The sequence below is a fragment of the Scyliorhinus torazame genome, chromosome 18, assembly GCF_047496885.1.
Source record: "Scyliorhinus torazame isolate Kashiwa2021f chromosome 18, sScyTor2.1, whole genome shotgun sequence".
Classification (NCBI taxonomy): Eukaryota; Metazoa; Chordata; class Chondrichthyes; order Carcharhiniformes; family Scyliorhinidae; genus Scyliorhinus; species Scyliorhinus torazame.
In genome coordinates, this window is record NC_092724.1 from 50507323 (window position 1) to 50520772 (window position 13450).

At 47.9% G+C, this 13450-nt stretch overlaps 1 protein-coding gene across 3 annotated transcripts in view; it reads left to right on the top strand.

Annotated features, from left to right (window-relative positions):
• Positions 1–13450, top strand: part of LOC140395206 (signal-transducing adaptor protein 1-like) — an 88339-nt gene that overhangs the window by 26150 nt on the left and 48739 nt on the right. For all 3 annotated transcript variants that reach the window (XM_072482739.1, XM_072482740.1, XM_072482741.1), the window contains exons 3-8: positions 1548–1667; positions 4299–4355; positions 5584–5753; positions 7043–7174; positions 11408–11477; positions 12644–12746. In XM_072482739.1, coding sequence (XP_072338840.1) covers positions 1548–1667; positions 4299–4355; positions 5584–5753; positions 7043–7174; positions 11408–11477; positions 12644–12746 — 652 coding nt within the window. The remainder of the gene's footprint in view (positions 1–1547; positions 1668–4298; positions 4356–5583; positions 5754–7042; positions 7175–11407; positions 11478–12643; positions 12747–13450) is intronic.

Genomic DNA, 13450 nt, shown 5'->3' on the forward strand with positions numbered 1-13450 from the left:
TCTCACCCCCACAACACAAAGATGTGCAGGGTAGGTGGATTGGCCACACTAAATTGCCACTTAATTGGAAAACATTTTTAAAAAACAAGAAAGAACAGGTGGGGGTGGGGTTGGGTTGGGGTAAAGTCAGCAACATTAGTTCCCAGATGTCAACCTATTCATTTCCTGAAGCCGCAGGTTGTGTGAGCAGGCAGTCCGCTCTTAGAAGGAGGGTTGGATCTTTAAATATTGAGCCTCATTGCTGGGCAGGTTTTAAAACTCTTGACTGCTCTTGGCAACTTCCTCCAGGCAAAGGCTTAGTGGATTCAGACGATAAGGGCCTTTCCCCCAACCTAATAGGCCCAGATGCTTGCCTGAGAATTGTCGATGGTCATGCATAATCTCCCCACAGTGACGCCCTCCACCCACCACCGCAACCCAACCCCCAAAATAATTTTTCTCACCCCACCCAAGGTCTTAATTTCCTCCCCCCCCCCCCCCCCCCCCCCCCCCGCCTCCCCCACCCAAACTACCCGACATCCCAGTCTGGTGTTGGTAGTCCGTTCCTGATCAAACTCAGCCCCCAGTCGAACATCTGCCTGCTCCATCCAAACCCTGTGATGCTGCACAGACTTTGCAGACCAGGGGCGCGATTCACCTTTTCTCGATGGCGATTTTGTAATCGATCGGGCGGAGAATCTATTTTTATGACCGAATTGGGGGCGGCGCCTATTTTACGCAGGTTGCGCATGCTCCGGCATGGCGGCTGCGGACTGTGTCCAGCGGCGTCACAGTTGGGTGGGAGTCATGCTGCTGGCTGGGGTGGCTTCGGCGAGGGCTGGTGGGGTGAGGCCAGGTGGTGGCGAGGAGGTGTCCAAGGGGGCACCATCTTAAATGTCGGGTCCACGCACGGCTGGCGCCATGTATTACGGCGCGGCCCAGTAGCCTCTGCACCCAATCTAGGGTTGCTTGGCCTGACTCCGAGAGAATCCAACCACTCGGTTATAAGCTTGAGGAATGGCGGGGGGGGCGTGGGGGCTGCAATTTAGAACCCAGCTAAGGAGTAGCAAAGAAACTGATTGAGAAAGGGAATAGACAATAGGAATACAGACTAGCGAGGAACATAACGTTTAATCAAGAATGTGAAAAGGAAAGGATTAGCTGGGAAAAATGTAGGCCCATTGCATTGGGGACTGAGTCCTGGCACTGCTGGGACTACAAGAGCTGCCAGCCAGTCGGATTGGCTGATGGCTCTCAAGGAGGGGAATTCCTTCCGCCGAACGGCTGAAATGATTGCTAAATCCATCGGCAGCATAATATCACCATAATGTCAGGGAGCATTTATTAAAGTTGGTCAGTTTGCATTCTTCGTCCTATTCTACCCATTAGTGTTAATTCTCCAAGTCCACTGCCCCCTTGAAGCGGTACGTAGATCATCTGGATACAATAGCGTCACCCCAGTTTAAATTTGACCTTTTCCACCCTTAGGAAGTGCCGCAGAAAATTATCGCACTTCAGAATCTTTGAGGAACACATACTTATTTTTAAAGATTTCTATTATTTTACAGTACATTGAGAAAATCAGCCTGAGTGACTTGGTGTCTGTGGTGAATGAGGACGGCCCTGACAAGGACCCGCAGACGTCCAACTTCATACTAAAGCTGAAACATGGCAACGTTAGATTAAAGGTAACACTTTATTCTTGATGGTGAATTCCATGTTCTGGCCCTGGGAAGTTTACATCCAAAGCAAACATTTCTTCTTTTAATTAATATCCTTGTAGCTCACTTCACCCAGAAAAGGCAGAAGATAGCACATCACCCGTGGCAGACCTGTCAACGTTGGAGAAATCCTAGGTGTGAACTGTTCACCTGGGGCATCCACTCGGTCCAAAAACATAAACATGGCTTAAAGCAGCATGCTGCCTGTCACATAGGCAACAGGGAACAGCCAAACAATATTAATGTTTTATTTTCTTTCCTCGCTTCGCTGCCTTTCTCTTTCTGTCTTTTTTGGATGAGATGCTATGTTGTTACTCAACCGGCATTGCCAGGAAAGCAGGTCAAACATTCATTCTTGCTGTTTTGCTGTATGCAAAATGGCTGACAGACGACAGGCATATTGTAAAATGAATCACTTCAGTTGTTCATGTTGACATTTTGCGAGAGATGTAATGAGGACAATATAAAGGCAAGTCTGTTTCCATTTTCGTACCTTGTTTAGTTCCGTCAACCTTCCTGTCTCTAGTAGACGGAACCTTCCATTTCAGAGACTTCAGTCTGGTGGAGGAATTGAAGGAGAGTGGGCTGGATTCTCCAATTCTCAGGTTATGTCCTGACGCCGGCGTGGGAACGGTGGCCTTTTACAACCAAACCTTTGGCGCAAAACGGCCAACGATCCTCCGTTTGGCTGGGGATTAGCAAGAAGGTAGCGTAGAGCACCCGGCTCTAGATGTCGATTCGACTTGGAGAATTGCTAGGTCCGAGGCCGTGCATGCACACGGCGGCAGCCTGCAGCAGCCGCGCCATGCAACATGGTACTGGCCGTGCGCGGACCCGGCCTGCCAAATAGTGGCCCCCCTTTGGCCGGCTCGTGAGCCTCGGACCACCCTCCAACAGTGCCCTCAGCCCCTGCCAAAGTCCCCCCTGCCTGCAGATCGGCCCTCCCCCGACTGTGGCGGCGCTGGATTGAGTCTGCAACCACCATGCCGAGTTCCCGACAGGTAATACAATGAGAGACCCACACCGTTGGGAACTCGGCCGGTCTGGGGTGGAGCATCGGGTGGTGGGCCTCAGGCAATGGTGTGCGGTGTACGTCTAGAGTACGCCGCTTAGGAGGGGGCAGATTATCACTAAAGCAGCGCCGGCCCCGATTTTGTCGGAAACGGGGATTCTCCGGCCGATTGGCGAATGTGATTTCGGCGTCGGCTACCGTAGAATTCTGACCGGAGAATTCCGCCCAATGAGTTCCGCTGGAGAGCGGGTTGGCTGAACACGCAAGATCTTGCGTTGTTCAACTCATTAATACATCATCTTCATTATTGTCACAAGTAGGCTTACATTAACATTGCAATGAAATTACTGTGAAAATCCCCTAGTCGCCACACTACAGTGTCTGTTCGGGTGCACAGAGGGAGAATTCATAATGTCCAATTCATCTAACAAGCACGCCTTTCGGAACTTGTGGGAGGAAACCGGTGCACCCAGAGGAAACCCACGCAGATAGAGGGAGAACGTGCCGACTCCACACCGACAGTGACCCAAGCGTGAATCGAACACTGGACCCTGGCACTGTGAAGCAACAGTGCTAACCACTGTGCTACAGTGCCGCCCTAATTATGCAGCCGTGGAGAAGCACGTTGAATCTCATGGTGGGGTGGGCAGGAAAGGCTTTGTAGGCTCCAACATCTGCGCACCTTATTTGGAAGGCGCACAGACAGCCGTTCACTCTCCCACATTGCTCTTTAAACCCTATCCCCCCACAAGTCCTGGCTCAGTCTCACTCCTCCCCTGTGTCTAGCCTTAGTGCAGTGTGTGTGACAGGCAGTTGATATCCCTTAGTGTCGGTGTGAAAGGCAGACAACCTGAAAGTCCAGGAAGTAGTCCACCTGGCCGGGTTTACGTATGTACAGTCGGGGACGTTCTAAATTCCCATTGGTAGGACACTAAATTTAGAGGGGGTGGGCAGGATTTCAGTGTGTTAACCTTTTAATGATCAGTCATGAGATGCAGATCGAGTACCCGCTATAGATCAGCGAGACCTGCCTTTTACCCGCCATAAAAATCAGAACAAAGAGTTCAAACAAATTTCCTGACTTTGGGAAACTGACTTATGGCCTGCTGCCAAATTTGCTGCCCTGCCCAGCATGATTCCTGCTGCTGATGGGAGCGGAAACGTCTGCCCATAGACTGTTATATTTCTCTCACTCGAGGGGATAAAAGCAACACACTGTAAGAAGCAATCTCTGGAATTTAGATATCGTTTGTCCATAGAACCCCTGCCGTACAGAAGGAGGTCTGTCAAATCTGCACTGATCCTCTGAAAGAGCACCACCCCGAGGCCCACTCCCCCGTCCTATCCCTGTAAACCCACCTAAGTCTTTGGACACTAAGGGGTAATTTACCTGGGTCCCTGATGCTGTGACTCAGCAGTGCTAACCACTGTGCCGCCTACTAAATCAACAAACCTTCTAGTTGTCATAGAGGACCTTAACTGCTGTGAATATGGGATACCATCTCCATGACCTTTTCTAGATGTAGAAATACAAAAACAAACCTCAACCCCAAAAGCTCTTGATAATTGTATCTTTTCTTCCACAGGCAGATAGCCCAGAGAGTCGAGAGCAGTGGAAAGGCTTTATTCACACTGCTGTAAAGGTAAGCCAGGTCTTGTTGTCACTTCAGTGTCAGCTTCAGTTGTAGCCTGGAAGGGTAACGGAAGAAACACTGTTCAAATCACTGAATTGTCACGGCATTGAAGGAGGTCATTGGCCCCATCACGTCTGCACCGCCTCCCTGAGTGAGCAATTCCCCTAGTGCCATTCCCGGCCTTTTCCCTTTATTCCTGCACATTCTTCCTTTTCAGATATTTCCTCTTGAATGCTTAAATTCATAAGACCATAAGACATAGGAGTGGAAGTAAGGCCATTCGGCCCATCGAGTCCACTCCACCATTCAATCATGGCTGATTTCAACTCCATTTACCCGCTCTCTCTCCATAGCCCTTAATTCAGTCACTTGAAGCTGAACCAATGCCTGAATAGTGAGGACTGTGTAGGTCATTGATTGGACAGTGAAGGACCTTTGATGGCCTATTGTCCAGGGTCAACACACCTTTCCATATAGATAGGTTCATGATTAATAAGGGGATCAGGGGTTATGGGGCGAAGGCAGGGGAATTGGGATGAAAAACAACAGCCATGATTGAATGGTGGAACAGACCTGATGGGCCTTATGGCCTAATTCTAGACCTATGTCTTATGATCTTATGGCCTGTTTTGAGATACACTAGCACAGACTACAAGGTGGGTAGAGTACACAAAATTGAATAGATTTGTTTCGCCAGAAAAAAGGAGCTCTCCCACGGCCCCCCTGTTCTGCATATATCCTCAGCTGGATTCTCCGCCCCGCCACTTTTCAGACTCACCCCGTCGGCGAGATGCTCCGTTTCACCGGCCGGTCAATGGGGTTTCCCACTGTGGGGCAGTCCCAAGCCGTCGGGAAACCCCGGGCGCCGGCAAAACGGAGAATCACGTGGTGGAGAATCCCGCTGTTCCTCGTGTACGTTTAAAATGTCTCTTTTTAAAAAGATGAGCAATTTACTGACCTCCAATTAACCTAACAATTTACAAGCAGTTCCAATTATCTGGATTCCTAAAGGGTGTGCTTGAGTTGTGGCCTTAAAGCAACACTTCAATTAGGAACTAAATAGCATAAATATATTTTTCATTTCTGGATTACTTGTAAGGAATGCCGCAGGGAAGTGGCACTCCCACTTTGCTAATATTAAATTCCTAAACAGATGCAAGTAAGGAAAATACCATATTTTTCATACATTTATGAAATGGAGCTGAGAAGGTTGTTTTAACGCGTTTTCTTTCCATAGTTGGAGATTCCCAACCTGCACCTACTCCCTGGACAAATTCAAAGACTTAAGGAGGTGATGGAGGAAGAGATCAAACAACGCAGAAAGTCAGGACCTCCACCTCTGCCGGAACGATCGAAGACCTCCGAGCCAATCGAAAACGAGTATGATGATATCGAGAGCATGCCCAGGTGGTTTCTTAGGAAGTGGGAAGAAGGGACAAGGGGTGGCAGCATGATGGGGGTTCAGTTGGTGAAGAGGAACATGGCAATGGAGGAAAAGGAAGAGTATAATCTTCTGGGATTATGCATGTCCATCTTCTCATTTTTATTTTCTTCAACTCCTTGTGCTGAAGGTGTTGACATTTTCTGCCCTATGATTCCACCACCGGTGAACAGTGGTAGCCGTGTGTACCATCTACAAGAAGCACTGCAGGAACTCACCAAGGTGCCTTAGGCAGCACCTTCCAAGCCCACGACCACTACCATCTAGAAGGACAAGAGCAGGAGATACGTGGGAACCCCACCACCTGGAGGTTCCACTCCAAGTCCTCACCAGCCTGATTTGGAAATATAACTCCATTCCTTCACTGTCGCTGGGTCAAAATCCTGAACCCTCTCCCTAACAGCACTGTGGATGTACCTACACCTCAGGGGCTGCAGCAGTTCAAGAAGGCAACTCACCACCACGTTCTGAGGGGCAACTAGGGATGGGCAATAAATGCTGGCCTAACCAGAGATGCCCACATCCTGTAAATGACATTTGAAAAAAAGGTGCTGGTCACCCTCGATGCGTCCATTCTTCATGGTCAAACTCTTCTTCTGCGAGGGAGCACCATTCCAGCCTAACATTATCCTCACTTGAAATACAAAGTTTTTATATGGACACATGAACATGCGAATTAGGAGTAGGAGTAGGCCACTTAGCCCCTCGAATATGCTCTGCCATTCAGTCAGATCGTGGTTGATCTAATTACAACCCAACGTCATATTCCTGCCTACCCCCAATAACCTTTAACCGCCTCCTTCGTGAGAACAATGATGAGAATCAGAAGCACTGGATAGATTTTGTCCTCTCTAGCCCAACTCTGGAGCCAAACTTCCAACCTAGTTTGATCAGCTAATCAGCGTAAAGTAGAGATTGAATCTGGGACTTTCTAAATTTGTATGGTTTAGAGATGAAGGCGTACTCCAGGATTAATTGGAGGAACCCAGATAACACTAGTTACCTGAATATTGAGTCTGAAAATACACTGTGCATTACGATCCTGTGAATATTTGCATGCAATGACATCTTAATGAAAGGGTTTATCTAGTTGTTTTTAAGGGATCAACAAACACCTCAATTTAAAGACCGCACAAAAGGATTTGATATGAAAATGTTAAACCTTCTTATTATAACTTTGGCTTTGTGTATGTACAGATTGCAGCTTAGTTAAATACAATTCTGTTTTAACTGCTTTTATCTTGCTTTGTTCCAGTTGCTTCTACAAGATCTCACGATTTGAAGGTGAGATCATGTTGGAGAAGAACATGGAGTATGGAAACATGTTAATGAGACTTGGCAGGGATAACAAGAATTTCGCAATTACGACCAGGCAAATGGTCAACGGGTAAGAATGAAATAACTTGAATTTATTAAAATTAATGGCTTATGGCCTCATCAGGTCATCCAGAAACACCATACAATTAATACATGTTGACAAATAACGGATTACTTATAACATACAAGCATTGTTAGATTGGTGAATGCAACAGTCACCTATGGAGAACAGCAACACCTTACAAACTGCAACAGGACTAACTGGTAAAAGGGGAAAATGCTGGAAATACTCCAGATGGTACAGCAGTATCTGTGGTGACAGAAACCGAGATGGCCCATCATCAGAAAAAGACGTACCAGGTATTGAGCAAGCTCAGAGGCAGGCAAAGGCTATGGGGATGGGATATGGAACAAAAGGGAGAACCTTTGATGGGGCGGAAAACAAGAGAGATTAAATGACAAAACGGGCAATGATGCAAGGTAAACTGAGTTGCTAGTGGGAGAAGCAATAAAACAAAAGATGGGCCTGGAGGAGGCGTAAATGGGTGTGGCAGAACCGTCACAGAACTGCCAGCCAAAGAAAATGAAGGAAGAGGCTATGAACTGAAATTGTTGAGTTCGGAAGGTTGTAAAGTGCTTAATTGGAAGTTGACATGGTTATCCTCCAGTTTATGTTGGGCTTCAATGGGAACGTGTAGGAAACAGCTTATGTTCCATTTCAATGGAAATGCATGGGAAGCTGAGGATAGAGAAGTCTGGGTGGGAGTGGGAGAATGACAACAATTAGAACAACAGGCTACTGGAAGCTCAGGGCCATGCTTGCAGACTGAATGGGAAAGTTCTATAGAATGGCCATGCAATCTGCACTTCTTCTCCGAGACATAAGGGAATCTGATGGTGGCTCTGGCAATGTGATGAATGCAGGAGTACGGGAAATGGAATGACTATGGTCAAGAGCCCTATCAACCACTACAGAGGGAAACCCTCCAGTTGAGGAAAATAGAAGACATAATGGAAAGATTGACATGGAAGGCAGTATCAGCAGAACAGATACAATGGTGATCGAGAAACTGACAGAATGCATTAAAGTCCTTCTAAGGAAGCAGGGCATGAACAAGATGTGTCAAGGTGACCTTAGGGGCGGGATTCGCCGCCCCCCCGCTGGGTCGGAGAATCCCCGGGGGGCAGCATGAATTCCACCCTGCCGCTCCGATGCAGGCTGCCATATTCTCCGGCGCCGTTTTTCGGGCGGGGGCAGGTATCGCGCCACGTCGGTCAAGGGCCGTTGGCAGCGGCCCCCCCCTGCAATTCTCGGGCCCCGATGGGCCAAGTGGCCGTCGATTTCTGGCCAGTCCCGCCGGCGTGAAATGGACATGGTCCCACACGGCGGGACCTGGCTGGTAGACCGGCTGGTGCGGTCCTCGGAGGGGGACGTGGGTCGATCCGGCCCTGAGGAGGGGCCCCCATGGTAGCCTGGTCTGCGGGCGGGCCTGTGCCGTGAGGGTACTCCTTTCTTCCGCGCCGGCCTCTGTCGGGCTCCGCCATGACCGGCGCGGAGAAGACACCCCCCTGCGCATGCTCAAGAATACGCCGGCCGGTCTGCGCATGCGCGGAACCACGCCGGCGATTCTGCGCATGTGCTAACTCGCGCCGGCCCTTCGGAGCCGGTTGGCGTGGTGCCAACCCCACTGGCATGGCCGCAACTTCCAGTTGGCCCAATGCCGGAGTGGTTCGCGCCATTTTTGTACGCCGGAGTCGGGCCATCGGGGGATTCGGGAGAATCCCGCCCTCGGAATCAGAAGGAATATAGTGGTCAGTGATTGCATAGAGGCTGAGATCAAGGAAGGGAAAAGTTTAAAATGTAGGTGAGAGAAGGATGACAATTGGATGCAAGATTGTGGAAATTTACCAGATTTGGATGGGATCAGGAATCAGCACCGATAGAACCATCAATGTATTGGAAAAAGTGGGGAGGGAGGGGGCCTGTGTAGGAGTTGGATATAGAATATCTCACAAAAAAGGAATCACAATTAAGGCCATATGGGATCCTGCAGCAACACCTTTTTATTTAGAAGAAGTGATTGGACTTGATGGAGAAGTTGTTCAATGTGACAAGTTCAACCAGGCACCAGAGGGTGGGGGTGGATTAGGATTGATTGACCTCTGTTCACGGCAGATGCAGAGCACCCTGAGACCACTTTTGTTGAGTGTAGAGAGTTATTGGGGTGGCACGGTAGCACAGTGGTTAGCACAGTTGTTTCACCGCGCCAGGGCCCCAGGTTCGATTTCCGGCTTGGATCACTGTGCGGAATCTGCACGTTCTCCCCGTGTCTGCATGGGTTTCCTCCGAGTGATCCGGTTTCCTCCCACAAGTCTCAAAAAGACGTGCTTGTTAGATGAATTGGACATTCTGAAATCTCCCTCTGTGTACCCGAACAGGCGCCGGAGTGTGGCGACTAGGGGCTTTCCACAGTAACTTCATTGCAGTGTTAATGTAAGCCTACATGAGACACTAATAAAGATTATTATTAATTAAAATTATCATTATTGAATGACTATAGTGAAAAGGAGATGGTTAGTACCATGAGACTTGAAAAAATGGTGCTTGAAAAATCGCAGGAAGAGAAGATAGTCGAGATAGGACTGGCATCCTCTGGGGCAAGTCCTATTGGACTGAAATGATGTGTCCACCAGGGCAGACCCGTGTATGGATCTTGGGAAGAAAATAGAAGCAACCCATGTGGGTGGAAAGCTGTGAGGTTTGAGTCTGTGGGGCGAAGATCTCCAGGGCAGATGAAATCAGTGACAGTTTTGGAAATGATGCCTTGAGGCACGATTTAATGGAAATGAAACAGAGTCCTTTGTCAAGCGCGTTTAGCCGGATGTTTATCGGTGCTGTCAGCGCCGAGAATGAACCCGTTATCAATCGGGTCTCATTTTGGTGCCTCGGCGAGGAACACTCCACTGAGGGTGCACTCCGTCCCAATCAGAGATCCAAATCGGGGCACAATTGCAGCCTCCAGACCTCCAGTGTCCTGACTCACATCTAAGGGGTCAACATATTCCCTGCACCTCACAAGGGCAGGGCATCCCCAGGCCAAATCCCCAGGGCAAGCAAAATGCCACCCAGGCAACTTGGCATTGCCAGCCTGGCTGGCGTGATGCCTGGCTAACAGTGTCACCTGGGCACACTGGCAGTGCCCAGGTGACACTGTCAGCATGGCAGTTGTGATAATATGCATAAGCAATCTTGTGTATAATAGTGTACACGACCTCCGACTGGAGGGGGCCTCCGATAGGGTCTGGCCCGCGATCGGGGCCCACCGATTGGCGGGCTGGCCTCTTTTTCCCCCCCCCCCCACCCCCCGGGCCTACGTCCTGGCGCGGTCGGCCCCTGAACACCAACCCCATGTTGGGTCGGGGCCGGCGCGCGTAAGAAGTTCCCCGCACATGTGCAGGATGGCGCGGCCCAACTGCGCATGTGCAGGATTGAGCTGCCCCAACAGCGCATGCGCGGGTTGGCGCGGCGCCCATTTGGTGCCGCATAAGGAGGCTGGAGCGGCGTGAACCGCTCCAGCGTCGTGCTGGCCCCCTGTGGGGGCCAGAATAGGTCGTGCCTGGGCCCTGTTCGCGCCGTCGTGAAACGCGACGGCGTTGACGATGGCACGAACACTTGGCCTCAATATCGGAGAATCTCGCCCAATACCTTCAGTGATCTACTACTAATGTCTACACTATTACGTTAACTGTGATCTGCTCTCACTCACACTATCTTTCCTTCAGTCTGTCCTCTAGCTTTCTCCTCAACCTCTCACCCACCAGGCTTAGTATTGATGCCTTATATAGTTGTACATCTAGCTCCCTCTCGTGGTTGATTTAGACATTACATTAACCCTTAAAGTTCTTCACATTTATGATAATGTCACAGGATTAGGTTATAAATGTTAGGTACACAAAGCATCTGTCCAAATAAGAATTAAACTCATAAGAAATTACAATAGCAGGATTTTAAACCTCATTCAGGTGGACAACATGGAAGCACAAAGCAGTAGAATGGTATCTTTTAGAGGAACCTTGATGAAGAGCCAAATCTCACAGTGCAGGAAGCCCATAAAAGATGAGAACAATTAATTATCTGATGTTATGCTTAGGCTTTATAAACCTGACTATAGACAAGGGGAGCGAAGACTCAAGGAGTTGCATAGTGTTCAGGTTCTGAGTAAGTACAAGTAAGAGTAGGGAACAATGTGGTGTGAGCATGTTAAACACGTGGTTATAATGAAATTGTGTTTTACATTTTCAGCAATGCACTTGTAAAGCACTACCGAGTACGCTGTGCAGACAATGGGTACATCATTGAAGTTGACAATGGAGTAAGTAAGCAGCTGTATAATTACGCTTTTATTGAGTACAAACAGCTCAGTCGGTAGCTGTACCTTCCATTGTTGTTCTGGACCATATAGAGCAGGAAGAGTCTGATTCCAGCTGAATTGGTTGATTTGAACTAGGATGGCATTAACAACGTTACAATTGGTCTTGAAGCCCCTGAGTTACAGGGAGCAATCAACCAGTACTCTCTTGCCCAGATTGCTATCCTCTGAGCAGTGTTGGAAAGTGTGACTGTATTTGTGTCAACAGAGATTAAAGTAACCTTGGTGATAATGCAAGCCTATAGCTGCTAATGTTTACGTGTGGAGGATCACTTTTGTGCAAACTATTCACTGTGAAGTGCTGGAGGAGGATAATATGTGGAACTATGCACCCCCCCCCCCCCCCCAACCAGATGAATCAGCATCAGTAGGACTAAAATGTGTTCTATAATAGCTTTCTTTAGGAACATTTTTGTTGGGTATGACCTTAGTATGATTACTCCCATTCTTTTGGCCAGTTTTAACCCAATGTTGATTCTCTGCTGACACATAAGAAAGCTTGAAGTTTGAACATCTGAATTACTGAGAACACTCCTTTGCACACCTCCACGCCATTCACAACTTTACTCCCACCTTGTATAACCGAGCAAAAATACATCATCACATCTCCACTATTCAACTCTTAGCCAAATATAACACCGCTGTCTTTAGCTCCAACAATGCATGTACGTTGCATTTATAATGTTTAATGTTGGTATGAAATGATTTCGGCGTTGCCCAAAATAAAATGAAACTTGCTCCTCCAGGCAGATGTTCTCAGTGTTTACCTCCAGTGAAATAGATAATTTTTTTGTAAGTAAGGTAAAGGTTATGGGGGTAGGCGGGACGGTGGAGTTGAGGATTATATCAGATCAGCCATGATCTCATCGAATGGTGGTGCAGACTCGATCGGCCAAGTGGCCTACTTCTGCTCTTGCGCCTTATGGTGTCAGCATGGGCCCTCCCTGATTTAATTTACATTTGGACTGCAACGTCTTTGTAAAGCAAAGTCCTCTCACGTTAATAGTACACGTACAGTGTGGGGGTGAAAAGCTCTTAATTACCAAATCTCCATTTTTGCTACTAAACATGGTGGATGAAGTTGTGACAACATCTCTGGTATTTTCCAGGTCTTGTGCAGAAGTCAGCAGGAAGTAATCGACTATTTTGTTAACTACACCAATGGAGCTTTGAAGCCTTTAGAAAGAGCCACAGACTATGAAATCAACCTGAGTATGTTCATCCGTTCTTTTGTTGTAATTTATTGCTTATTTCGCATTCAACAGATAATTATATTGAACGTATGTATGGGTTTCAACAAGGCCTTGCCAGAGAGGGGAAGTCTGGGAGAATTATTCTGTGCAAGTAATTCCTCCTTTATACACAAAAAAATCCAGACTCTCTCAAGTTAAAAGTTTTGCCATGGATTATCTCTGGGGTACACTGATTCTATTCATTCTCATAAATGGACTGATTATCTTATGGTTAGGTGCATCCCTATGGTACCCAATACTTAACTCTATGATAGTATAAACCAGTGTAACAATTGTTTTCCCCTATGATGACTTGCATTGTTTGCAAGTTAATTTATTCAATCCCATTTGAAACCATACCTAGCTTGGGGACACGAAGTGTGCATTATTAAGCTGCTGTGAACATACAGAGCAATACTTGAATCAATTTATTTAGGGTTTGTTAGTACGACCTGGCCTGGCGTTATTTATTTATTTATATTCATTTTTACAGGTTGTGGGCTTCGCTGGTTCGGCCAGCATTTGTTGCCCATCTCTAATTGCCCTTGAGAAGGTGGTGGTGAGTTGGTTCTTGAACCATTACAGTCCATGTGGTGTCAGTACACCCACAGTGCTGTTAGGGAGGGAGTTCCAGGATTTTGACCTAGCGATAGTGAAGGAACGGCGATATACTTCCAAGTCAGG